At 39.7% G+C, this 27336-nt stretch overlaps 2 protein-coding genes across 10 annotated transcripts in view; one reads left to right on the top strand and one right to left on the bottom strand.

The window, feature by feature from the left end:
* Positions 1-27336, bottom strand: part of PHTF1 (putative homeodomain transcription factor 1) — a 129593-nt gene that overhangs the window by 19829 nt on the left and 82428 nt on the right. For 2 of the 4 annotated variants that reach the window (XM_077839048.1, XM_077839050.1), the window contains one exon: positions 22195-22734. The gene's annotated coding sequence lies outside the window, so the exon portion shown is untranslated. Of the gene's footprint in view, positions 1-22194; positions 22735-27336 lie in introns of those variants that run through there. The other 2 variants (XM_077839049.1, XM_077839052.1) reach the window with 2 other exon arrangements.
* Positions 1-27336, top strand: part of MAGI3 (membrane associated guanylate kinase, WW and PDZ domain containing 3) — a 212105-nt gene that overhangs the window by 133130 nt on the left and 51639 nt on the right. For all 6 annotated transcript variants that reach the window (XM_077839043.1, XM_077839044.1, XM_077839042.1 and 3 more), the window contains 4 exons: positions 154-233; positions 5113-5170; positions 23743-23837; positions 25759-25953. In XM_077839043.1, coding sequence (XP_077695169.1) covers positions 154-233; positions 5113-5170; positions 23743-23837; positions 25759-25953 — 428 coding nt within the window. The remainder of the gene's footprint in view (positions 1-153; positions 234-5112; positions 5171-23742; positions 23838-25758; positions 25954-27336) is intronic.

The raw sequence follows: 27336 nt of genomic DNA, 5'->3' as shown, positions 1-27336 counted from the left end.
TCTAGAGGCAAAGATTTGCACGTGGAAGGAAACTTATGAAGAGAAGTGCTAAGTATAATAGGTTAAATCCCTTCCTTGGGAGTCTTTTTCGTCTCTCTCCCTTTATCTCCTGCTGTTTTTCTGCTCCTGATTGGGTTGTCCTATATTCCACAGTCACAACACCAAGACAACTACTTGGCTTGATCCTCGGCTCTGTAAGAAAGCCAAAGCTCCTGAAGACTGTGAGGATGGAGGTGAGATGTTCAGAATTCTGTCTGTCTGCTATATGTAATGCATGTTTGGATGTTGTTTTTCCTACTTGAAAACCAGACTCAAATGGTGTCCAATTAGCATGTTATCAGTAGAGCTTATGAATGCACAAAGTATGGCTCTGGTTAGGAGTTTTGTTTCAAAGACTTCATTTCTTCTTTGCCATTTGGGACTAACCAGACAGATCAATTTTACCTTCAAATGCAACCTGGAATAGGAGTTTACTTATGCTCTTGTTTCAAGGTCAAGTTCATCTGAAACCAAATAGGATTCCTAATAAAAAATGGGATGTATCTGCTTGTTTACCAACCAAAACTAGTCCCGAGTCCTGTGGAACTGGCTGTCTAATTTCTTTGACTTGATTCATGAAGGGACTTTCTGTGGGATGTGGTAGTAATGAATCCTTAAGCACTTTGGAAAGTCTTTTCCTTATGCATACTACATATTTTATATCAAGTTCATCTTCAGGGAGATCTGGGTTGTTCCTAAGAATGTCCTCTGCACTGATGGGAGAATTAAGTCATTTGGGGATCTTCGGATAATGCTGTTTGTGACTGTCAGATGTCCCTTATGGAGTCACTTCCAGGGTTCTTTACAATTCGATAAGATCTATCATTGCCAAGACAGAAGTTTCTGCCTGAAGTGTATAATTTGTATTCTTTCTACATTATTTTGAAACCATTAGGGTATGGAGTTAAGTGCCTATGGCTTGGCAGCAGTGGTAGAATGACTGGGCTTGAGAGTGGCTTCAGCATATTTTCACTGGAACAATGGAGTTTAAGTGAATTGTGGATACACACAAATTCTGGAGAGCAGAATGACACATTACTTGATTCTAAATTCACTGTAACCACTGAGGGGAAAGACCTGGGCATCTTTGTAGACAGCTCAGTGAACACCATTGTTCAAATGTGCAAGGGAAAAGCCCCTAAATACTAGAATGCATAAATGATGGGCTACAATATAATACTGAAAGTACTGCCTTGTCACTTTATATCAGTAGTAGGCTCTCACCTGAAATACTCTTTTCAGTTTCTGGTTGAGAGAAAGAAGTGAAATTTTATTAGAATAATTGAAAAGCTTTTGAGGACAATGTGGAAAAAATTAGGGATACAATAAGTGTACAAAATAACAAACCGTAAACAAAAGGTAAATCAGGTGCTCCCTTTTACCCACTGTCATAATACAAGAACAAGGGCACTTTGGGTTAAATTGAAGGTAGCAGATTTAAAGGTGATAAAGGTAAATACAATGTATAATTAACCCATGAAAAACTCATTGCCCCTAAAGATTATTGGGGCCAAAATCTTAATAAAATTTTTACAAGAATTGGACATTTGTATGAATGAGAGGATCCAATTACATTAGATAGAATTTTTTTTTTAGAAGAGATATAAATACTCATGCTTTAAAGTATAAGCAACCCCTAACTAAGTTTAGGAAGAAACTTCATTGTCTAGTAAGAGATTTCTGTGCCATCCTCTGAACCTTCTGCTATTGGTCATTGTTGGAGACAGGATTCTAGACTACGAGAACTTCTAAGATAAGTGCTAGTCCCACAGTGAAGGGATGGAAGAGCCTTTGGACTTCATCTGAATTGACCCTTAATTGGGCCAGGTGCAGGAGGCATAAACCAAGCTACAATAGGTGGCTTTATTATAGGAGTATTTTAAAATCTCTGAAGCAGTTGCACATTTTAAGCATCAGTGTCGTCTTATTTCCATTTAGGAGGGAGCCTTAAAGTATATTATAGTTTATAATCAAGATAGGCATCTGTATTAGCAAGTTTGAAAATAATTAGCCTCTTTTTAGATACTAGAAAATACGATAAGATTTTTAAAGAAATCCTCACAATCCTCTCCTATCCCTCTGGCATCTCAACCCTGTGTAAATTAATTTGACTTTAACATTTTCCTGTTTGTCTGGTTTCATGTGGATAATTTTTCAACAGAAGTGCGAGTCCCTGATATGTGGAAGTGCCCTGGAGAATTCATTTTGCCTAAGCTGTCTCATGTCTCCCAGTGATGGCAGAGCTTAAACCTTCACTAAATAAAGCTTAAAGGGGGTGAACGCTGACAGAATTTTACTGCTTCACAGAGTGACAGAGATGTTTGAGAATCATAATCTAAGCAGGGTTCCATAGTTAAAGTGCTTGTCAGTCATGCTTTTTCTTCAAGCAAAATCCTATCAGTTAAATAGAAAAGAGGTAAATGCCAAGCTGCAGTACCAAACTAGCTACCTAATTTTGTTAGTAATGATTCATTGCCGTTGGGAATGTGTTGTTGAAATAATGTGGCTAGCAACTGGTGCTTTAGTTCCACGGAAGGATGCCTTGTTGTTCTGCAGTCACTGTTAGGGGAAGGAGGAGTCTGAGATTTTTGTCCTGTGTGTGGCAACGCTTGGACTCAGCCTGTTCCCCAGTGATACAGAATTTCCATAGCTAATGATTCTCAAACAAGAACGCTCTAATCCTGACCCCTGTGTGTATCATTATCTGTAGCATTCCCATTGATCGCAGCTGCCATGGTGAGTCAGACAGAATGAATTTGTCTGTGAAATAATGTTGGTCTATCCCAAGGATGGGCAAACTATGGCCCGGGGGCTGCATCCGGCCCTTCAGACGTTTTAATCCGGCTCTCAAGCTCCTGCCAGGAAGTGGAGTCTGGGGCTTGCCCCGTTCCGGTGCTCCAGCCAGGGAGCGGGGTTGGGGGCTTGTCCACCCCTGGTCTAGCCCATTCAGGGCTTTAAAGAGAGAGGCTAGTACCAAAACTGTATCAGCATTCAGACCATAGTTGTCACTAGCAAAATCTTGAACTAACTTCCTTCCATCCAGATTCCCATCTCCTTAAGAGAGTGCAGTAGCAGGGATACATTCTTTCCATTTTAATATGGACCCTTAATTACTTCAGTACAATATTTTCCATACTAAATCCAAGACACTTCTAGTCTTACTTTTCAGTTTTCTTGCACCCCAACTGGCTTTTTAAAAATAATGTGTATTCACTATCTTCTCTAATATGGGACAATGCAGGGAACTGATGGGATGGTTGGCAGTAGGTAACTAAGGGTTGCCCTCCGTCATAATTTATGATTTTTTGGGGAGAGTATAGGAACCTACTTGCATTTGTTTCTGTTCACCTCTTGCACCAAGACTTCACACTGTGAATCTGATCTGTGAGAACGTTGGTGGTAATCAGCCTACAGGCAAATCCTGCAGATGCTTGCAAGGCAGTAGTGCAGTGTAGACAGCCAATAAAATAAAAATGTACAGAGAAGCAGTCTCTGCAGCAAACATCTCCTGTGTTACAAGAGTCAATAGGCACTGAGGCAAGACTGAAAACAGCCTCTTATTCTCCTAAATCTATTCTTAATGAAGCCAGTTTGAGCCACTGCCTCATACTGCTGCTTTATTAAACATACGTGAAGCCCCCCACTGGGAGAGGATGGGATAAAAAAAGGCATTTTAAAGAGAAAGATGCAGGACATCCTAATGAACAGCACTTAAACAAATAGTCCCTCTGGGGCATTTGTCAAGTTCCGCTGAGCTGTACTGATACTCATAATTGGTAACATGCTGCCACATGCTAAGAAAATTCCTGTTACCTTCAAGCCTGGGGCAGCCACAAACAACAAACAAAATAATGACACAGAAATCTTACCCTTCAAAACAATCCAGACATCTGAAAGAAAAATAAAAGGCAATTTGTGGTCCAAATGGAACAATATTTCTATTTTGTCTTAACTTTCACACCAAGCTCCTTTTCAAACCGCGTTTCCATATTTACATTTCTGTGCTCAAATTAGAGTAGCAAAGCTGTAGCCACCAGGCCTGTGTGGTGACAGCTTGTTGCAGTCAACCAGTAATGCTCTGGTTCTAGCCGCTACCCTACAAGAATTCAAATTTAGTTCAGAAACGAGGGAGCTTTCTGATTTTTTTCTATGCTGTTTCAGTATGAATGTTTATTTTGTAAAGATTTAATTGCATTTTGCACACCACTTTCAGAAGATGGGATCATTAATTTCCCTCCAGATTTGTTGCTCTGGAGACTTGGATTCAAACGATAACAAACACAAATGGAAATGAGTTTGGGGTGATGTCTTTTCAGTCTTCACTTGTCCTTGTCTCCACTGTACTGCCTCTTTGATCCTGATTCAGGAGCCTAAGTGTAAAGTAGCAAGGAGTGCAGGTCAGGACTGCGGTGCATTGGGAAAGCTAGGTGGGGAGACTGACTAGAATGTTGCAGGTCTGGCTTGAAATGCCGGTGTTAAGGGGATGTGTGTGTAAAATTGGAATAACGAGGGGGTTGCAGGTCAGAATTTAGGTCCCTTGGCAGAGATTTCTGGAAGCACATGACTGGAATAGCGTGGTCCCACAATTCAGGGCTGAGATGGATTGAAAGTGCTTCTTTGGGAAAAGCTTCAATATCTCCTTTCCACGCTATGGGTCAGCCATAGACAGTGCTATCATATAGTTACAGATTGGGGAGTTAAAAACAAAACTTCACAGATGAAACTGGTTATTTATAATTGGCTTAGTCTAATAAAATGAGACCTTTATCTTTCTCTTCCTCCTTTTGTTACTCAAGATATTTTTGTGCTTCACTTTGAAGCTTGTTAAAACTTAATTTTTTTCTTTAAAATGCAAGTCTCCTCCTCCAATGGACCAGTGAGTACAGGGGGGCCCATTTTCCCTCTGGGAAATGCAAGCACTCAATTCATGGGAATATATAAATTGCTTTCATATTTCTGACACAGTCAGTCCATAATCTCTCCACTCATCTTTTTTTCACATGAATGTTGACATTTTCAAATACTTTTCCATTATAGTGCAGAATTTTGTTCATTCTTCTGTTCCAATTACAGAACTTCCTTATGGCTGGGAGAAAATAGAAGACCCTCAGTATGGAACATACTACGTCGAGTAAGTGTTTACACCAATTATTCACTTCATGTGGACATCAGATATGGTAGAGAACAATTAAACAGTTGCTATGTAATAAATGCAAATTGTAATACAGCTCATTTAATGACTATGTATCCAGTGCAAATTAAGAGCCAGTTCTGGTGGCCGTAACTGAATTGTGCACTATTCCTATGTGTTAATATGTAAGATAATGTGTGTAGCTTCCCTTCACACTAAGTAAGATGCATCCATCTATCATCTGGAGGGGAGGAATCAAGTAGTAACCGTTGTCCTGGGCTGGAAACCAGAGTGCAGCAAGTAAGAAGTAGGATTCACTTTGCTTCTCTGGCTCATACATGTCTGTGACTTTTCTTTTATAACTAAGAGTTATGATAGTTTGTTACAACAGTAACTTTATCTGGCATTAATGATTTTGCCCAAATGGTTGAATCTTTCTTAATATCCTTATTATAAAAACTGAAGATGCTGAATGTATGTTTAAAGAGATCAGAGCATGTTTCTGTTCTGAAATACCTTTAAAATGGAGCCTCTCGATTAAAACAGTAGCGCCTGCTATTCACAAACCAATGGGAAATTGCTTTCCCCTCATTCTTGGGTTCCAAAGCAGCACTATGTATTAGAAAATCCCTAAACTACTGTGACTGGCTTGCTCAGCTTCAGCTCAGGCTGAATGAAAACCACCTTCAATCATCAAGAGAAAAATTAGCGGAGAATTGAAAATATTAGCATTTGTTGGATAAATGTTAGTGAGATCTCTGCAGAGCCAGCACTGTTGTTTTAATATTGTCCAGGCTAATAAATATTTTGGTACTTCAGTTCTGCTTTCATGTTTCAGTGTTCAGCAACAAAGACAACAAATACCATGGATGTATGGAAGCAGCATCCACTTGGTGTCAGGAGAAGAAATAAATGTTTGCTTTGCTAAGCAGTTCTCTTTTTACCCAATATTATGGTCTACAGCAGCTCTTCTGAAATGTGCAAAGTGATGTTAAGATAAATAATATGCTTATATTACTCAGAGTTCATCCTGTCACTCCAAAAGCAGCCTCAAAAGTCAAGGCTGAATTGTATAGTTGTTGAGTTTCTGTTTCGAGTATTGAGAAATTAGTAGTTGGAGTATGCTTCAAAGGCTTAATCTTTGAGCTCCTCATGAGGAGATGGTTGGTCCTGCACCTGAACAAGAAACTATGGCATTGTCCTGAATAACTAGTTAACAAGATATTTAAATATTTTTAACCAGGTTTTCTTTCCTGCAGTGTTAGTTGAAATTCCTTTGGTTTTGATAATCTGATTTTTCATCGTAGATGTTTCTTTTAATTTTTCTCTCTGTTTAGATAATGAAAATAGGCTACTCATTTTCACTTTCTTTGCTCTCATGAATTAGCACAATGCTGTTGTGTTTGAGTTGCACATACTACAGGGGAACAAGCTATTAAGATTAGGCTTTGTATAACTTTTTAAATTAAACTTTAAATTTTAGTTCTCAATTGCGATTGTCCTTTGAGAGAAAGGAGCAGAATATATGGATTTCTGTAATTTAATGGCTATGATGCTGACCCTTAAATATATTCAGTGCTGTAGAATTTACCTTGTATGTTTATTCTTAAGCAAAAACAGTAATTTCCAAGAATCACATTTTATTGTATTAGCAAACTGGATCATATTTATTAAAACTACAATAAAAGAGCAAAATCTTAAAGGTACATAAAATTCAAAGAATGCTTTGAAAGAGAGAGAGTCATAACACAAAAATATAAACATCAGAATTTGGACAGTCACAGGGGAATGAAGATTTACCGCCCCAAAAAAAAAACACAAAAGGTTTTTTCAACGTTGAGCTGTCCTTTTATGTTTACTCTTGTGCTGAAATGAAGCAATGTGAGCTTGCACATTACAGCATTCTTTGATACAGTATGGTAATCACTATTAGGGATCTGACAACGTTTGGCAATTGAATCAAGGAGAATTTTGCTGTGCTAAGGAGGTACCGATATCTCAACGTCTGGGGTTTGCTTGGGTTTGAACTTTCTATTAATGCAAAGTTACAATAAAATGTTAACATACTACATTGTACATTACTTATTACTTATTCAGGATCAGGTTAATATTCATAGAACCTGACTAAAGGAGCTGGCTTGCTGGCTGGGGAGCCCTCCTTCTCTGAGTAAGTTAAAAGGGTAAACATATTTCTGAATACCGATCTTCTTTTTGGCACTTCTCTTGTGTACACAGTTGGTGTGAAAGCTTTTCCATTACAAGGACAAGTCCACATTTTACTATACAAGAATTCCATAGGAGAAGTCACATTTTTCCAATAATATGCAATATGCAGTCTGTTTAAAATGTAGATCCTTTATGGGAGCATTAAGTAAGCAGGTCAGGGGATCTCTGGAAAGCTGGCCTTTTTCTTATAAAGTTAATCTCTTTAATAATTTCCTCCGCAAACCATCGAATTTATGGACACAACCACCACATGTGCATGTATGTTCCCCTATCCCTGCAACCCCTCCAAACAGAGTGCCTCCCTAGTAGCAAACATACAGTGAATCCTAACCTGAGTCAAATACCAACTATTCAGTAATTTGTAAAAATTTTCTTTGTGAGCTACACAAATTGAAAATACATATCCACTTTCCCATATAGAGACCCATTAATCTAGATCAATTTCTTTGTCCAGCTCTCTCTCCTATTTTTTCAGCTGGGTTGTTTCCTATCAATATCTTTGTCAATCAAAATTGTAGACATCTTAGAAATTAAATCTCTTGTTCCAGCTTGCTCCTGGGTCAACTCCTCAGATATGCTTAAAGATCTAGATAGAGCCGTCTTATATCCAGATTTCACAATAAGGTGTTTGACTTGTAAATACTGAAAATACAGGATCTTTCTATTATTTACTTTATTACATATCTCTTGGTATGATCTTAAATCAGGATCCAGGATCAGCTGTCCAAACTGAGGAATGTCAGCCCTTACCCAGAATGAATAATCACTTTGATATTTCCTGGGGATAAATTCGTGATTATTAATGAAAATAACTAAGGGAGAGGGCTTGGCGACAGGAATTTTAAAAAGCTAAGGTGGGCTGGATGAATGGGTGGCTTTTATTTTTGGTGAGCTAAATTTATTTTTAACCCAACAATTACTATAAATAACTGTATTTTGGCTACAGTCTTATTTGAGCTTTACCCAGTGTTTGGATGGTCTGTTGTTAACCCGGTTGATCGTATCTTTTAATTGTGATGCGTAATAATAATAAGCCAAATTAGGGAACGGTCGTTCACTAGACTTTGTAGACTTACTCGGGTTTCAGAGTAACAGCCGTGCTAGTCTGTATGCGCAAAAAGAAAAGGAGTACTTGTGGCACCTTAGAGACTAACCAATTTATTGGTTAATCTCTAAGGTGCCACAAGTACTCCTTTTCTTTTTAGACTTACTCAGAACTTCAGAACTCACCCTTTGTCTTTTGTGTTCCCATATGAATTTTAATAGTGCATCTTGCTCTGTTTTTAGTGGCATGACGGGGATAACAGTAGGGGGATGCACTGAAACAAAAAATAGTAACTTGGGGAGGACATTCATCTTACTGAGGCTACACTATCTAGCCAAGAAATTTCATATTTGTTCCATTTCTCCAAATCTTTTATTATTTTCTGCCACAGTGGAAGGTAATTTGCTTTAAAAAGATGTTTGTTTCTCTACAATATTTATTCCTAAAAAGTTTAAAGATTCCTTTACCCATTTAAATTTATGTAGCTGACAACAGTTTGTTTCGGCCCTTTAGGGAATATTAATTTCTAAAATTCCAGATTTATCATAGTTTATTTTGATGCCTGATAACGGCTCAAATTCCAACATCAATTGTTCTGTAATTTTTAATTACACTTCTAGATCCTGCAAATATAACAAGATATTGTCAGCATATAACACTACTTTCTGTTTTAAACATTTTGATGCCTTTAACCAAGGGGCTGTTTCTCACATATATTGCAAATGACTACATTGACAGAACAAGCAACGGGGGGCAACCCTGTCTTGTACCCCTAGACAAATTAAAAGGAGGGGATTGAAGTATACGAGTAGAAAACTGGTTTCCAAAACTAAACCTTACCAAAATCTGCCTGAGGTTCTCCCACTACAAAGGTCAGTGGTTTCTCAACATCCAACAAAAGAATTGCTAAAATTAACACTATAGATGAAATGCAGAGTTCTTCTGACATTACCAGATAGATGCCTGCCAGCAATAAACCCACCCCAGGTGAACACATTTGGGCAAGATGACACTCAGTCTGTTTGCTAGCACCTTGGCATAGATTTTAACAGTCATATTAATTAAAGAAATAGAACAGTATGATGCCCAGTTGCTAAGATCTTTTCTTTGTTTAGGAATGACCACAATTTTTGCTGCTTTCCCTGAATCTGGAATCTCGTTCCCCTGCAATCTTCAGTTAAAATAGGGACCAATGCTTGCTTGTGGAGCTTTGTAATACTCACAAGAAAACATATTGGGACCTGGAGGTTTATTAGATTTTAATTTCTTAATTACAGTTTCAACTTCCTCTGCAGCAATTTACCTGTCAAGCTGCCACATCCTCCTCAGAGCTGAGGTAGCCTCACACTTCTCCATTACTATTTATAAATTCAGGATTTGGATGTTCTGAAGTGTACAAAGTGTTGGAAAAGTTAGCAAAGATTCCAGCAATCTGTTTGATGGCAGTTATTGAATCTCCCTTTTTATTTCTAATCAGAAGGGTGGCTGACTTATCCAGTTCCTTTTTTTTAAACTTTCCGGCTAAAAGCCTATCAGTTTTATTGTCCTTTTCAGAGTATTTGTTTGCTCAGCCACACTCAGTTGTAACAGGTTAATCTACCCTCTTACCTCAATTATTTTCTTATACACTCTTTTAAATCCTGTAGCTTTACGTCTGCCTACCAAAACAGAAAGTTCTTTAATCAAACTCTCTTCTTCAAGAGCTCTTATTTTTTTAAGGTATGATGCTTTCTTTACAAGGATCCCTTTCAAGCATACCAGAGAAGTCTTATATTTGGTCCCTTCCTTAACATTGTCTTCTATATATTTCTGAAACATTTCTTCCAGCTCTTGAATTCTAAGGGAGTCATAAAACACAGCTCTATTCAATGACCACGCCCTTCGTTTTTCCACTAAATTCCAGTCTTAATCTTTAATCTAATATATGCGGAGGTATAATCAGACCAAGTTATAACTCCCAGATTAGCTTTTTGGACTGAACTAGTCAAGGCCCTAGAAATCATATCAATCCTGGGATAAGATCCATGTGCAGCAGAACAGTGTTTAAAGTTCCTGATGCCTGGATTCATCTCCCACCAGTCAGCCGTCAGATCCTCATTTTTCTAAATAATGCAACACATTTGCACTTGCTTCTCCTGAATGCCTTCTGTGCAGGGGTGAAAGTAACTTAAAGGACTTACCAGTACACCAGAGTCCTGAGTGGGGGCGGGGCGTGGCCTCAACCAGAAGAGGTGGGCCCTTTAAATACCCGAGCCTTTAAACCAAGGTTTAAAGGCCCCAGGGCTCCAGCTGTGGTAGGGGCGCCTGGGAGCCTTGGGCCCTTTAAATCACCCCCAGAGCTACCAGCTGCAGTGGTGGCTGGGAGCTCAGGGGCAATTTAAAGGATCATGGTCTCAACCAGGAGAGGCGGGCCCTTTAAAGCCCTGGGTCCTTTAAATCACCCCCGGCAGCCGGGTTCGGGCAGCGATTTAAAGAGCCCGAGGCTCCCTGCAGTGGCTGGAACCCCTGGCCCTTTAAATCACCGCTCGAGCCCTGCCGCCACTACCCCAGGGCTCCAGCAGCAGGGCTCGGATGGTGATTTAAAGGTCCCGGGGCTCGGGCCGCTGTAGGGAGTCCCGGGCCCTCTAAATCGCCGGCCTGGGGAAGCAGTTCTGGTCCAGCACGGTTTACGGGCCCAGACCGGCTTACTTTCACCTCTGCCTCTGTGTACATTTGATCAATCCAAAGTGGGATTTAAGCACCTCATTAGAATCTCTGCCTAGAATAATATTCCCTTCCCTAAAACTTCGCAAGTCCATTAAAAAAACGATCAAAAAAAGAAGCTTGTCCTTGATTGGGAGCATATTCATTGGCTAAGGTGAGAAATTTACCTTTCAAGGACCCCTTAGTTAAAATACAACTGCCCTCTGTATATATGAGTTGTACTGAAACAATAAAAGGGAAGTGTTTAGCCAAGTGTTGCCAACCCTCTTCTACTAGATTGCCCTGGAGAGACACATGGTAGCTATGTCCAAGAGGCATTCAATTGTTTCTCATTTTTCTTCAAGTGAGCTTCCAACAAATAGATTATACTAGGAAAATCCTCTTCCAGTGAGCAGAATACCCTTTTCCTTTTGTTGGATTGTTCAGCTCCTTAATAGTCATGACATTAACAAACTCTCCCATGAGTATCAAGTCTGCACTATAAGGTGGGTAGAAAGCTGGCTAGATTGTCGGGCTCAACGGGTGGTGATCAATGGCTCCATGTCTAGTTGGCAGCCGGTGTCAAGTGGAGTGCCCCAGGGGTCGGTCCTGGGGCCGGTTTTGTTCAATATCTTCATAAATGATCTGGAGGATGGTGTAGATTGCACTCTCAGCAAATTTGCGGATGATACTAAACTGGGAGGAGTGGTAGATACGCTGGAGGGGAGGGATAGGATACAGAAGGACCTAGACAAATTGGAGGATTGGGCCAAAAGAAATCTGATGAGGTTCAATAAGGATAAGTGCAGGGTCCTGCACTTAGGACGGAAGAATCCAATGCACCGCTACAGACTAGGGGCCGAAAGGCTAGGCAGCAGTTCTGCAGAAAAGGACCTAGGGGTGACAGTGGACGAGAAGCTGGATATGAGTCAGCAGTGTGCCCTTGTTGCCAAGAAGGCCAATGGCATTTTGGGATGTATAAGTAGGGGCATAGCAAGCAGATCGAGGGACGTGATCGCTCCCCTCTATTCGACATTGGTGAGGCCTCATCTGGAGTACTGTGTCCAGTTTTGGGCCCCACACTACAAGAAGGATGTGGATAAATTGGAGAGAGTCCAGCGAAGGGCAACAAAAATGATTAGGGGTCTAGAACACATGACTTATGAGGAGAGGCTGAGGGAGCTGGGATTGTTTAGTCTGCAGAAGAGAAGAATGAGGGGGGGATTTGATAGCTGCTTTCAACTACCTGAAAGGGGGTTCCAAAGAGGATGGCTCTAGACTGTTCTCAATGGTAGCAGATGACAGAACGAGGAGTAATGGTCTCAAGTTGCAGTGGGGGAGGTTTAGATTGGATATTAGGAAAAACTTTTTCACTATGAGGGTGGTGAAACACTGGAATGCGTTACCTAGGGAGGTGGTAAAATCTCCTTCCTTAGAGGTTTTTAAGGTCAGGCTTGACAAAGCCCTGGCTGGGATGATTTAACTGGGAATTGGTCCTGCTTCGAGCAGGGGGTTGGACTAGATGACCTTCTGGGGTCCCTTCCAACCCTGATATTCTATGATTCTATGCTGTCGCCCAGTATATTACCCTTTGCTAAAATCAGTGAGATGTGCAACCCCCTCCCCCCCCCAGCTAGGTGCTAGGTCTCTTATATTTGCACCTCTTCTTTAGATAGAACATTTTAGAAAGAGTTCATGTTAAACACACCAGTAATTTTAAAACTCTCACATATATTGCTTTTTCTTTTTTAAAACCTGTATTGTTGTACCGTGATCCTGAATCTGACTTGCTGTACATTTTTTCATTGAGCCCTGTTTTTATTAATATAATGTTTTCTATTAAGACACACAACAGTATTTAATATCTGTTTTTGTTCTCTTATCCTGTTTCCGTCCTTATGCATTCCCCCATGGCCACCTGGTCCCTTGTAGCTTTGGGAGCCTGGCCTTTGGTTAATTCCTCTATCAGCATATTATTTCTGTGCTGGGGTGTGTGGGGAAGTGTCTTCTGTTTATACGGACGTGTGTGTGTGTGTGTGTGTTTCTTAAGAACCAAGCCTTATCTAATCTGATCAAACATCTTTATAACACTAGGCATTATGAGATTATTATACCATCAATGAGTTCACATATTCTTAAAATTTTCCACTGTTGATGACCCTTCTCCAACCAATATACATTTTAGAATGTTTATGATAACTCTATAGTCAAACTTACTTCACCGGGGTGATCTGAGTCTCCTATTTTATTATTAACTTTTGTTATTAATCAATGTAAATTAACTATAATGTTATACCCATTAGGCGTGCTGTATCCACATACACTATCCTGGGTGCTGCCCAGCCCAGCTTCCATTCCATATATTCCTTTTGTCATTATAACCACATGGATAGAATATCCATTATTATTGTAATGTTACATATACTAATTTTGTTGTTCTGGATCTGGACAGTTTATTCTGCTCTCATAATCTGTCCTTTTGTCTTGACAATGTATCTTTTTGAGCTGTTCAGGTTCTCTATGATGTCACTGATTCCCAGTGATTTCTGGGAAAGCCTTTGATCCCATTCAGATTGTTCTGGAACTGATTTAACCATTTCCATTTTTGTAAGTATCTGTTCCCCTTTTTTTGGATCTGAGTTAGACACATCAGTCCTTCCATTTAAAGGACAGTCTAAATGAGAACCCTCATTTGTATTGTACATTGTTCTATCTAAGAAGTGTGGTCACCTGGTATAGTTCTCTTTTCTTTCTAAAGGTCGAGGTTACCAGATCTGGGAAAATTTGTACGGGCTGGTTAAGAATCGTCAGTGGGTCAGCTCTCTCCCTCATTGCCCTGAGAATTTTATCCTTGTTGTGGTAGTGGTAGAGAGAAGACAATCACGTTTTTTAATCTGGAACCTGCTGGAGGCCTGGGGGAAAGGGATCTGTGAGCTCTCCAAATAGGAATGTGATAAATATTGCCCAGTTTTAATATGTCATGGAAACTATTGTCCGTGTGCCCAACAGATTTTTCCCTTCAGTCTCCTCTGGAATATATTTAATCCTTATGTAATTCTTGTATTCTGTTTTCCATGTCCTCCAGCTTTAATTCTGTGTTTTCCTCTTTTTTCCAGTTGTTTCAATTTTTTCAGTTAGATTAATAATGCTGTCCAATTGGTCATTTAATCCTGCTTCTACATCTAATATTTTCCCATTAATTTCATTTTTGTATTTTTATTGTAAGCCTGGAACTCTTCTCTCCTCTCCTCTCCTTATTCATCTTTTTGATTTCTTACAGCAGGTCCTTTAGGTCAGCCTCAGTGACTGGTGCATCTCCACCTGCCTCCGTTAATTTGTTTGTTGCCAGGAAAATTACTCTTTTGTTTTGGGGTGGGGAGGGGAAGAGATCTTTATTGGAGGATTTCTTTCTTTTCCCAAACATCTAGATTTTCTCTTTTCTTCTTGCTTGTTGTGCCTCTTTCAAGATGACTGCTACCGCACTCCCCCTCTGTTTGTCTGAGCTTTCCAAAATGGCCATTGCTATATTTCCTCCCCCAGCCACAATAGTACAATTTTATTTTATTTCTTTACATTTTGTTGCACTCACCCACTGTCTCTGTACAGGATGTTGAGGATCCAGTTCAACATCTCCAAGCTCGGAGTCATTTTAGTAAAAAGAAAAGGAGTACTTGTGGCACCTTAGAGACTAACCAGTTTATTTGAGCATAAGCTTTTGTGAGCTACAGCTCACTTCATCGGATGCATTTTAGTATGTTCTTTAGGCTGATTGCCCTGGATTCTGTTGCTGTTTTTTCTCCCAGAGCCTGGTACCTGCCAGCTCTCTTCAGCCTTCTTTTATTTTTCTTCTCAAAACTGGCTCCACAGGTTTGATGATTCATATTTAAAGCACAGAACTGTGGGTTCACGTTGGCTTGGTTCTTTTTATTCTTCTTAAATTGGTTTCATTTATTCCCCCTTTCTTGCAGAGAGCTGGATTAACCCAGCAACCCTGTATTCTTCCCCCACCCCCCAGTTTTGTTTCTTGAGGCTGCAGCTTTGCAGGGTTGACGGGAACTGTGATGCTTTGCATTATGTACCTTTCTTTTCTGTGTCCTCCCGTTAGAACACAACTGGTTAACTGATTCCTGCATACATGACATAATGTGGAATTTATGGCAAATGAGATAAATGTTTTCCCAATAGAATACTGGTAAAAAACAGACTTTAACAGATTTTGCTGTGGATGCTGAATTTTTCTTCCCATTCAACACCACGTTTCATTTAGCAGGAGGTCCAGTTGTTCTCATTGTCTGGTGTGTGTTCTTTTGAAGACTATCAAAATTATTTGTGCTTAGATTTCAGAACCAAACACAAATTAAATTTAAACTTGAAGCTTGCAGTGAGTGCTTGGGCAGCATCAACTGGTGTCAGTGTTGATCTGAATTCCTAGGGAACAGAGAAGAGAAGCTTGTTCTGTTGGATTGCTAATGTGAGCTGCTCCTACAGCCTGCTGTATTAACAGTCACAACAGGAGGAAGTAGGGAGGTGGGTGATATTCCTTGCATCTGCAGCAGCACAGTGGAGGGGTAGATCTGGGTCCTGCAGCTTGCCCCACTTGCACTGATCCTCTCCTCTGCTCCATACCCTCCTGAATTACTTTGGTGTACTCCAGGTTGGAGGAACACTACATTAGGTTCTCTTAAGAGATTACCAGTATGGCTGCCAATTATTGCCACTTGTGATGGGAATGTTTGCCAAAATGGAGCTGAACAAAAAGCACGTACAAGTCACAGCACAGAGCAAGTCTTGTATGGCAGTGACTTATAGTCACTGTAACTTTGTCCATATTCATACCAGTGTATCCAAAGGGAAAGGGCTTGTTCCCTAGTGCAAATCCCTGGGATATTCAGTCCCAACCAAAGCAGAACATACAAGAGCAAGTTGCAACAGTTCCTACAGTGCTCTACCCCAATGGAAAAAGTCATGAAAGTGCTCAGTGATCTTTAACAGCAAAGAACTGTGATGATGTAAGACATTTCCTAGGGCAGGCATACTTTATGGTTGAGTAATTTATTAGATTTTCAAAATACAGGCTGTACTCAGGGTACAGATGAGCAGAGATGGGTGCACTGTGGAGACTGTGGCTTGGTTCCCAGACTCTTGAAGTTTTGCATCACCAGCACAGTAATCTGCAGTGAGTTGACTGATGGAGGTAAAGGTCTGGTACCTGAATAGTTGCTCTGCAGAGCAGTTACTTGTTAAACCAGATTATCTTCTTTATTGTTACTGATGGTGATACTCACCAATGGCTTTAGTGGTTTTGATATGTAAAGGAGCATGGATGAAAATCTAAAATTGAGAATAAATAATTTTGATAGAAAATTTGGAGAAAAATTTGGTAGTACAGATTTCTGGCCTTCTTAATAATACAATGATTTGTATAGAATTCTAGTTGCTGGAAGCCCAAGGTGGCCCACAACCTTCCTACTTCAGAGTTTTGTAGATTCATAAAACGTGTTCATGAGCCATAATATTCCAAATCCCTGAGGCGGAAGCATTTGCTTTAGTAATTCTGCATGGGTCAGTAGTTCTGTTTTCTGGAATGAGTTAAAAGTAATCTTTTGACATCTTCGTTTTTCAATGAAAAGCTGATAGGCGTTTATTCAGGATGGTGTATTCATTCAGATATGCTGTAGAAGAGACACTGCTTTACTCTTAGAAAGATTCCTTATTCAAGAGATACTCATACCTGTTACATATTTTATTGTGTGCTTAATCCTAATTTATGAAGACAGTGCTGTTTGCAATGGTCTTTATCATGTGAAGGAATAATATAAGGCTCTGTGTTTTGGAGGAAGCTGAAGAATTAGATTCCTTTGCTTGGACAATAAATCCTTGTTGATCACTTCTCCTATGCACGCTCGACATAACTGCTCTTGCCTCTTCTGGCATGATAGGGAGTCTCCAGAGAATTAAGTAAAAACTGGATGACTGCCTAAACAAGAGACTAAAGGAGGGACATTTTGCACCTGAGAACCTTATTACAAGAGACAACCCAGGGCAAAACTTCAGTTTCCTTCAGAGTTCATATTGTATTAAGCAGAAATATTCAACTCACTATGGAAAAAATAGCTGAGCAAAAATTGGGATTATAAGGATTTAGTCAAAAATGATACTTGAGAAAAATCTAAAAACCCAATTTTTCCTCTGCTGTGCCTCATTCAGAGATACCCAGAGGCAAAAATATATGTTACATTTCTGTTCTATAAAGCTAATCTGAAAGTTTGGTCTTTAATTTTTTCTTTTTTAATTGAAAGCCTTTTTAAAAGGTTTTACTGTAGCTGGGGAACAAAGGCAAAAAAAAAAAAAAAACACCCAGCAGAAAGCTAAACTGAGTTTTTTGATGTGGGCTGTTGAGCTTCTGGGTTTCTCATGCAGTTAGAAAGTCCTCCAAGACTTTCACATTAAAAGTATTGCATTACTATTTTTCAGGTAATCCCTCAGTTACGAAATTAGAAATTGATAATCTTGAAGAGCCAATGCTCTTCTTCAGATGCTGCTTTGAAATTATTTGAAGATGGCTGCACCCGTATCTTAGCTGTTCAAAGTGATTTCCTTCCTAAATTCTGATTTCCTTCAAAAAACGAATTGCATAGGAGTAGTTCCATGTAGCTGGAAAATTTAAAACCTATATCTGCATTCTGAATAACACACCGAGCAAGCAGCCCAAATAATGCTGCTTCATTGCACTAGCTTCCATAAATGAATTGGATTCTTGAGCAACTATTAAAAGCTATGGTTTAAGAAAAATGTATATGGAAGGAGTTCTCTAAGATCTATTAGCATAATTGGAAAAGCACTATTGCTGCAGTGCGTAATGAGGTCCTCCAAAGTAAAGTTACCTGTGATGTGTGTACTACTCTGAAGTCCATTTTCTTTCATCTTAGTAAAAAGAACAGGAGGACTTGTGGCACCTTAGAGACTAACCAATTCATTTGAGCATGAGCTTTCGTGAGCTACCGCTCACTTCATCGGATGCATTCAGTGGAAAATACAGTATTTTCCACTGAATGCGTCCGATGAAGTGAGCAGTAGCTCACGCTCAAATTTTAGTCTCTAAGGTGCCACAAGTACTCCTTTTCTTTTTGCGAATAAGGACTAACACGGCTGCTGCTCTGAAACCTTTTCATCTTAGTAGAACTCACTCAGCCACTGTACATTCCTTAGCTCCCAAGCACAGCCTCTGACGGGTTTGGGCCCTTTGGGGTGACACCTGATGTGCTGGGGTTTAACTGAGTCGGCCTGTTCTGCCAGCCTGGGTTCCCTTTACCTGGTCTTGCTGGGCTAGGCTTACAAGCCTCCTCCAGCCAAGCACACAGGCAGGGCCAAACCCAGCTACAGAGAGAGACTGAGATCCGCTCTGCAAAGATTTAGTCTTTGGGGCTTGCTCCAAAACTCTGGTGCCCACTCCCTTTAAAGGGTACAAACCCAAAGGTTTTATGAAATTCGCCCCCTCCCTCAATGTGGAGGGAGATATGCACAACTTCTTGCCCCTTCCCCCCGTTAGAAATTACATAAATTGGGTTATATTATAACCAAGCAATACGTTTATTAATTACAAAAGGTGAATTTTAAGTGAATATAAGAGAGAACAGACAGAACAAAGCAGATTACTGACCAAATAAAGCAAAATATGCAAGCTAAGCTCAATATTCTTAAGAAACAGGTTACAAAATGTAGATTCTCACCCTAAATGTTGTTTTAGGTAGGTTACAAAGTTTCTGTGGTTCAGAGTTCCAATTATTGCTTTTCAGACTTAGGGTGACCAGATAGCAACTGTGAAAAAACAGGACCCGGCGGGGGTGGGTGGGTGGGTGGTAGTAATAGGCACCTATATAAGAAAAAGTTCCAAAAAACTGAACATCTGGTCACCCTATTCAGACTGGACCCCTGTCTTGGTCTGGACTCCCAGCCCTACCTTCCCTTCAGGTGGCTTTAGCGGTCTTTCTTCTTGGGCAGACAGGCCATAGAGAGGAGTCCCCTTTGCCTTCTTCCCCACCCTTAAATAGGATTTACATAAGGCGGGAAGCCTTTGCTTCTCAAACTTGACCCCCCCCCCCCCCCTTCCCTTCCAGTGGAAAGTTACAAGAAGTCCCAGGTAATGTTTCATATCAGGTGACAAGACCCATGTCTCTGCAGGGCTGTGGCAGCCGCTGCTCCTAGGCAGTCTCCAGCATCCATGGGGAGACTGAGATCTTTCACAGTCCATTGTCTCTGCTGATGGCCCATTAGACCTGTCTGGCTTTTCCATTGTTGTACAAGAAGCACTGGTTGGGGGTGACATCCAAAGTAACACATTTGAAATACAGATACGTATTCAATATTCCTAACTTCAGATACAGAAATGATACAGGCATACAAACTGGATAATTGCATTCAGTAAATCATAACCTTTCCAATGATATCTCTCACGGGACCAGTATAAGATTGGATCTTACCAGTATAAGATTGGATCAAAAGAGAGATAATTTGCTTCTTCCTTGCTTCATTGGAACAAAAATTTAGCAGGAAGTCAGTCATTTCATCTTCCAAGCACTGTTTACAAAATGTGTAGACATTGTCTGTTTAAGACTGAATACGCAGTGTGTTTAGCATTGGAAATCTGCTGCAATGGGGCTGATGGGTTACTTCTGGGTTGTGTTCTAATTCTGCCACTGCCTCATTGTGTGACCTCAATCAAGTCTCACAACCTCTGTGTTTCAGTATATCCAGAGAACTTTTTATAGATTGTAACTGACAGTTATGGCCATTTTCTGCAGTATCTTGGATAAGCCTTATTGAATTAAATTTAAGTATCTTAAAAGCTCATTGTGTTAAAAATGCAACTGTTTGTTTTAGAGTGGGATTGTATGTAATTTGTCTAGGAGACATAACTAATGTAAACCTTGGGAAGTGTTATGAGCTTTGAAGCATTCTTTTAAACAATGCTAGGACAAGTATTAACTTGTTAGTTGAGTAGGTTTCCTGGGGGAATGCAAATGCCCACTTCCACCCCGTTTGAAGCTTCTCCATGCAGAGGTGATCTTTGTCTACAAATGACCTATTTCCAGGGTCAGAAGACCCAAATTGCATAAAGGAGTAACTCTCAGGTTCATGAGTGTTCTTGTTCTGAGCAAATGGAGTTATGAACTTGTGGACTGTTCATTGGCCAGAGCACTTGGAGTCAGGGTGATCTCGCGAGTAAGCTTATTTGCATGCTTGTAGGTTCTTTTATTGTTGTTAATGTTCTCTCTGTAATACATTTATTCTTAAGGCAAAAGCGTTTCCTTAGAAAGAGCTTTGTGGCAATTATGCTGTTTACTACCTCTAAGGAGAAAAGGAAAGCTGGTTGGCTTAGTCAGTATGACTTTGCGGGGGAATTTGCAGTGTAGCCATGGAGCTATGTAGCCCAGAAGTACCCAGGAGAGAGGGGGAGACGTGTCTGCTCAAGAGAGGCAACAGCTGTGGCGCTGAAACCCTAAGAATAGGTCCCTTGCAGGACCACAGAGGGGGAATAGAGGCGCAGTTGCCCTCAGCTGCAACTAACCATTTTTAAAATTGTATGAGAATACTGACCCATATCTCAGGGGGCGTCGAGACTTCGAGGATAAAATCTTCGATGGCTTTTTTTAATGGTATTACTGTATACTTTATTTTTTATGCTATACCTTGTATAAAGATTCAATCACCTTTTTTTCTAGTTTGTTTTTTAAAGAAAGTAATTGGATTTAGATACTCCCTCTGCAAAAATATATGAGGAGTATAGGTAATGCAAGTAATAATGACTACCTAATGAAATAAAGCCTTTAAGGTAAAACATATGTCCTGCTCATAAAAACTGTGATGAAATGAGTGTCAAAACAGGTTAGATAAGTTTACTGTTTTCTGGCAAACCACAGTAGACAAAAACCACAGTATAGCAATTAGGCTAGGTGAAGAAGAGCCCATATTCAGCTCTGATGTTGGTCAACATGAATCAGTACATTTAAATAAAAAATCTATTCAATTGACTTCAGTGGGTAAGTACGTACTTGTTTAGTAAGTCCTAAAGGGCACATTCTGTCCCCTGATAAATGCATATGGGAACCGTTGGTGCATAATCAAAGACAATATGGACTGTAATTTATTAAAACTGAAAGCACATAAAGCCTAGGATTTTCAAAGGAGTCTGAGGGAGTTAGGTGCCCAGATCCCACTGAATTTGCATCCCTTATGCTCCTTTGAAAATCCAGACAAAATCTCATTTGTTTTTCATTTTTATGGTGTTTATTTACTACATTTCTTTCAGCTTTGGATAGATTAGACTGGTCTGACTTTCTAGGCTCCTGCACTAGTCAAACTCGAGCTTTGTGCATTCCAGTGCTACAGGGGAAAGTTGGCATTTAAAATATTTAAAATATTTGTTTTTTTCAGTGTAACATTTTCATGAGTAGTAAAATTTAGTTGTTTAATAAGACTGCCCCTTATTTTTGCAACATCTGATTTTACAGTTTACATTACCTGGCAGTGTCTGCTTTAACATAATAGTAAAGTTCATAATTTTTCAACACGTAATTTATGATTACAGATTTTAATTAGGAAAAAGTTTTGATTCTTTTCAAGAATACAATTAATGGAACGCCCCCCTGTGATGGGTTGTCACTCCCAGGGTACAGTCTGGAAGCAGGTGAAACCGCTGACTCCCCTAACCATTCAGCTGGGTGGGTCCCTCTCACACTGCTCTGCTGGTGATTCAGCCAGCCTCTCCAGGCCTTGTTATCACCCAACATGACAGCAGATTGCATCACACACCCAACTGAGCTCCCTGAGTGCTTTACCTAAGCCCCTCAAGGACAGACAAAACAAAACAGCAAATTTCCTAGCTCCCCAGCCTTGCACCCTCGCTGGAGGATAAACTTAGTATTATACCATCTTGCACTGCACAGGGATCTTTCCCGTTGATGTGCGAAAGATATGCACAACAAGCCTGTGTTAACCAAGCTGAGATTTTCCCAGACACTTCACTTAAAGACACACTGGTTAACATAAAACAAGTTTATTAACTACAAAAAGTTGTTAAGTGATTATAATGACAGCAAGCAGATCAAACAGCAAACAGATTACCTAGCAAATAAATAAAAAACTGCAAACTAAGCCTGATATACTAGATAGGATTTGAATTAGCAATTTCTCACCCTGACTGATACAAGCAGTCCACCAAGTTTCCATACACAGGCTAGAAATCCCTTTAGCCTGTGACCAGCACTTACCCCAGTTCAGTCTTTGTTCCTCAGGTGTTTCCAGGTGTTCCCTTGTGTGGGGAGTGAGGCCCTGAGATGATGTCACTCCCCACCTTATATAGTTTTTCCATATGGCTGGAGCCCTTTTTTCAAAGCTAAGTTCCCAGCCTAGTTTGTGGAAAAATACAGGTACCAAAATGGAGTTCAGTGTCATGTGGCCTGGTCACATGCCCTTGCATGTCTTGCTGAGTCATAGCAGCCATTACTCATTGGCTGGCTGAAATGTTCACAGGAAGGCTAAGCTCTTCCATGGTCCATTGTCCTTGTTGATGAACCATTGTTGTACCTGAAAGACTAGTTGTGGGTCTTACCTAGAGTAAGCACATTTGAAATACAAATACATTGTCAATATTCATAACTTCAGATACAAAATTGATACATGTACAGAAATAGGATAATCATATTTGGCAAATCATAACTTTTCCAATGACACCTCATGTGACCCATCTTGTACAAAAAGATTCATAATTATGCCATAATCATATCATATATATATATATATATATATATATAAATAAAATCATCACTGTGATGAATATGGGGTGCAGTGTCACACCTCCATTCCTCCCTCACTAGAATTACAGGAAGTATATTAATCAAGCACTCTTAATGAACTTATATACCCCATAACCATATTCCTCAAAATCTGAGTTCTGAGCTTTTTCATCTTTTCAAGAATTGCAATCCACAACTGAAACAAGGGGAAGGCAGGTATGCAGTGCTGAGATTGCATATACATTTCTTCTAACTGTGTGGAGCGCTTAATGTTCACGTAGTTAATGGAGAACAAAATGGATGCCAATCTTGCGTCTTTATGAGCAGGTTTGAGCATGGGTTCAGCCTATCTAAAGACAAACAAACCTCCTGTATTTTCAAGAAGCCTTGAATGATGGCTTAGCCACTTTCTGTGATTTGATGATTGGAACTCTTCACTAATAACGTTGCACGTCACTTGAAAATGGAGCCAAGTCACAAATTTTGTAAAAGAGAATGGAATTTACTGAACAGCATGTCTCTTTGCTGAAATACATTATTATTAAGGCTTCTGAAGAGCCAGAACATGATTCACTTTGCTTCTATCAGCATCTTACAGGCACTAAAAGCCTCAATGGCTTTGAAAAGTAAATCAAAGTGTCTGGATAAAAAAGTCACTGTTATCCATATTGATTGTAATATTATCTTAGTGTTCATTGCTCCTTGGTGTTTATCTAAGATGAAGCAAAATAATATTTGTACTAAAACCACCTGTAGTTGGTTTCCCCATGAAATTGGAATAAAGCTTTTTACCCTGAAATTCTAACGTGTTTGTATATTTTCAGTCACATTAACCAGAAAACCCAGTTTGAAAATCCAGTATTGGAAGCCAAGAGAAAAAAACAGCTAGGACAGACTGATGTTGGCCCTTCAAAACCAGGTACTTTCAGTAGCTGTTTTTCACTATTAGCTGCAGTATCTTTATGAATGAAGAGCAGTCTCAAAAAAGAAGTTTTCTGGGTATTTTATTTCAAGTAGATCTTCATTTTATGTTTTTCCCATTGGGTTAAATGTTCAGTGTGATCCCAAATAAGTCATTTTTTCCTGACTTCTATTGAGATGAAAACTTGGACTAAATTAACGTGCTTTAGTTTATGGAGTATAGGGAGTCCAGAAGTTAAGTTGAAAAGAACAGTTTTAATCAGCATTTTCACATTTCTGGCATTTTGAATGTTTATTTATGAAACCTTGAAAATGTTGCTTTAATTTAGTTTATTGTATTTAATTCTGTAGCTTTTTCAGAACAAGTTACTGGTTCTGTAGCAGACAGCAGTCAGCTTAGGTCAGCTTGTGTCTGTCACTATCATTAGTAAACTATGCACATATAGCGTTAACAGGCTGCAGTTGGTCAAAGCTCAACTAACATCTGACTATTGCAAGTTGAGTATGCATCTTCATATCTGAGTGTGTATGTATTATTAATTCCTTAAGGCAATATTAGTGTTTCCAGGCCCCTGGCCAGACCATTTGTAGTCTTCCCCCTTTCCCCCCCCCCCCAAAGAAATTGTGGGGGGTTTGGAATGTTTTTTGCAGTTGAAACTGATCTAAGACCTTAAAGTTGCTTAAGCAGCTTAAACCATTCTAATGCTGGTAGTCATCAGCAGCTTGAACATTCCATTTGGTTAGCCAGCAAGAGAGTTGGGAGAGCCAGTCAGAGGGTGGGGGTGAAGCAGCCGCACTGCCCTGTTAGGCTTCTGGCTCTTACCAGTTTTGAATTGGGCCTTGTTAAGAGATTAGAGCACAGAATCAAGGGAACTGGGAATGGAGACATGATAGTTCTAGTTCCAGCTCTGCTGCTGCTCTGCTTTATGGCCTGGGAAAGTCTTTTCACCTGTCGGTTCCCTTAGCCCATCAGTTAAATGTGGATAATATCAGTGGCCTAGCGACCTATTTCACAGTGGTGTTGCAGGGATTAACTACCCTTTGTAAAGTGCTTTGTGCATGTAAAGCATTATAAAGCTGTTTTAATGCACTCTTGTGGTGTATATGCACACAACACATCTGAATGCATGCCTGAACACTTACTAAGGAATATGCATGCTCCAACACAGTTTTCAAATGCTCCTAACATTGTCAAATCAAAGCCAATTTTTTTCAAACTGAGTACAGACACTAACCCTCACAGTGGGTTATAACCATACCTACTTTCAACCTTTAGTCCTTTCAAAACTGTCATTTGATTTTTACAGTGAAAAGGTGCCTGTTTTCCACTCTTCCATAATTTCAGAAGTTGTTGTTGGTTTTGGTTAAATGTTCAAAAATTTCCTCTTGCCCCATCCTGTTTTGCAACCTTATGTGTATTCACAGTCATGTGAATTGGGTATTTTCAACCACCCTTTTTTCTTACCTTGTGAAACTATCTGGACTTACTTATGGGTCATTTCTTAGCAGAATTGCTGATGATGACAGATCATAGAATCATAGGACTGGAAGGGACCTTGAGAGATCATCTAGTCCAGTCCCCTGCCTCATGGCAGGACTAAGTATTATCTAGACCATTCCTGACAGGTGTTTGTCTAACCTGCTCTTAAAAAATCTCCAGCGATGGGAATTCCACAACCTCCCTAGGCAATTTATTCCGGTGCTTAACCATCCTGACAGTTAGGAAGTTTTTCCCAATGTCCAGCCTAAATTTCCGTTACTGCAATTTAAGCCCATTGCTTCTTGTCCTATTCTCAGAGGTTAAGAAAAACAATTTTTCTCCCTCCTCCTTGTAACAGCCTTTTACATACTTGAAAACTGTTATCATATCCCCCCTCAGTCTTCTCTTATCCAGACTAAATGTGTTGACTTCTCTTTAGGTGCAGAACCAGAGAAGTCACTCTTCACCAGAGATCCAGCCCAACTTACAGGAGCCCTCTTACGGACATCATTGAAGAAAAGCACTATGGGATTTGGTTTCACAATCATTGGTGGAGACAGACCTGATGAGTTCCTCCAGGTGAAGAATGTGCTGAAAGACGGACCTGCTGCGCAGGATGGGAAAATTGCACCAGGTGAAGTAGCATTTCTCCATTTCAAGCTTGGCCAAAAGAGAGGGAAGCAGTTGATGGGCCATGGGGAATTAGATGACTCCGCCTACAGACATTCTTTTTGAAACGTTCTTTTTACCTGAAGCTGTTGTTTATCAGAGTGGGGAAAATATTATGCAGTGTCCAAAACCCTCAATTAGAAAAGAAGTAATATGTTAATACAAATCCATGTTTTGGAAATTTGTGAGAGTTCAGTGGTTCTGTCTATTGCAAATCTTGTGCTGCATGTTACAAAAGATTATTGTCAAGCTCCACCAATGGGCCACTTGAAGGATTCCTTGAACCTATTGTGTTCATTTTATTGTTTGTTTGTGTCGGTACTTCCTGTTTGGAGCTCCATTGTGCTGGGCAACACATGTAGAAAGTAGCAGTCCATTTCCCCCAAAGCTTATGATCTAATTTAAGATAAGACTCTACAAATGAGTATAACAAACAGAGTAGAGGAGGGATAATTGGATAATAAATATTTATTACATTGTAGTCCTTAATGAGCTAGCTCAAGGTGATGGTAGTATGAATGTTAAACCTTGCTGCTTATGTGTGGTGTTGTCATGGCATAAATTATAATGTGAGTTATTTTTTACAGTATTTGTTTCGTGAGCTTAGTTTCCTCTGCCAATCGTGGTTAATTGTTCCTAATAAAATTGGAGCTGGTAGGCTGAGAATTTAAAAGGTTGAAATTATACTGTTCTATAATGTTTCTTTCTTTTGAGTCTTCTTAGCTTCCAGGGTTTTGATGCTGAGGCCGTGTGCAATGTAATAATATTCCAAAGACAATTAGTTTTGTTAAAATAGTTACTGAATCTAGAGAAGTATGTAAAGAGATTTTCTCAAATAGTTTTAACATTATATTGGACTGGCTTCTTACGATGATTTGGCCTGTTTTGTATACTTCTCAGTCTAGTATGTATGTTGCCTAGTCACAGCTAAACTATTGTGATTCTGCCTCTAGTACAGTGATACTCAGACTGAGGCTCGCAAGCTGCAATTGGCTCTTTGCAGCACATATTAAAACACACTGCTTTAATTATTAACCAATCAGAATGTTTTTACTATCTTATTAACTAATTGTAATTGATAAAATGCTTGGTCAGTCATTTTGCTCTGAGAATAAATATATATAATATATAAAAACTATGTATTTCCCCCATTATACTGTTTAAATATGAATCTATAGTACTATAGTAAATGAAATAATGAATTTACGCTACTGTGTTCTTGTGGTTAATGCTGATTGTTAATGTGGCTCCTAAACCCCTGAGGTGTGAGTATCACTGCTCTGGTATTTGGTATCAGTTAGATTTCTGTTAATGTAGGCCATGTACAGATTACATCGTACATGTTGAT

This window comes from Eretmochelys imbricata, chromosome 21, assembly GCF_965152235.1.
Source record: "Eretmochelys imbricata isolate rEreImb1 chromosome 21, rEreImb1.hap1, whole genome shotgun sequence".
Classification (NCBI taxonomy): domain Eukaryota; kingdom Metazoa; phylum Chordata; order Testudines; family Cheloniidae; genus Eretmochelys; species Eretmochelys imbricata.
The sequence above is the reverse complement of the archived record's forward strand: the minus strand, read 5'-3'. Positions and strand labels throughout refer to the sequence as shown.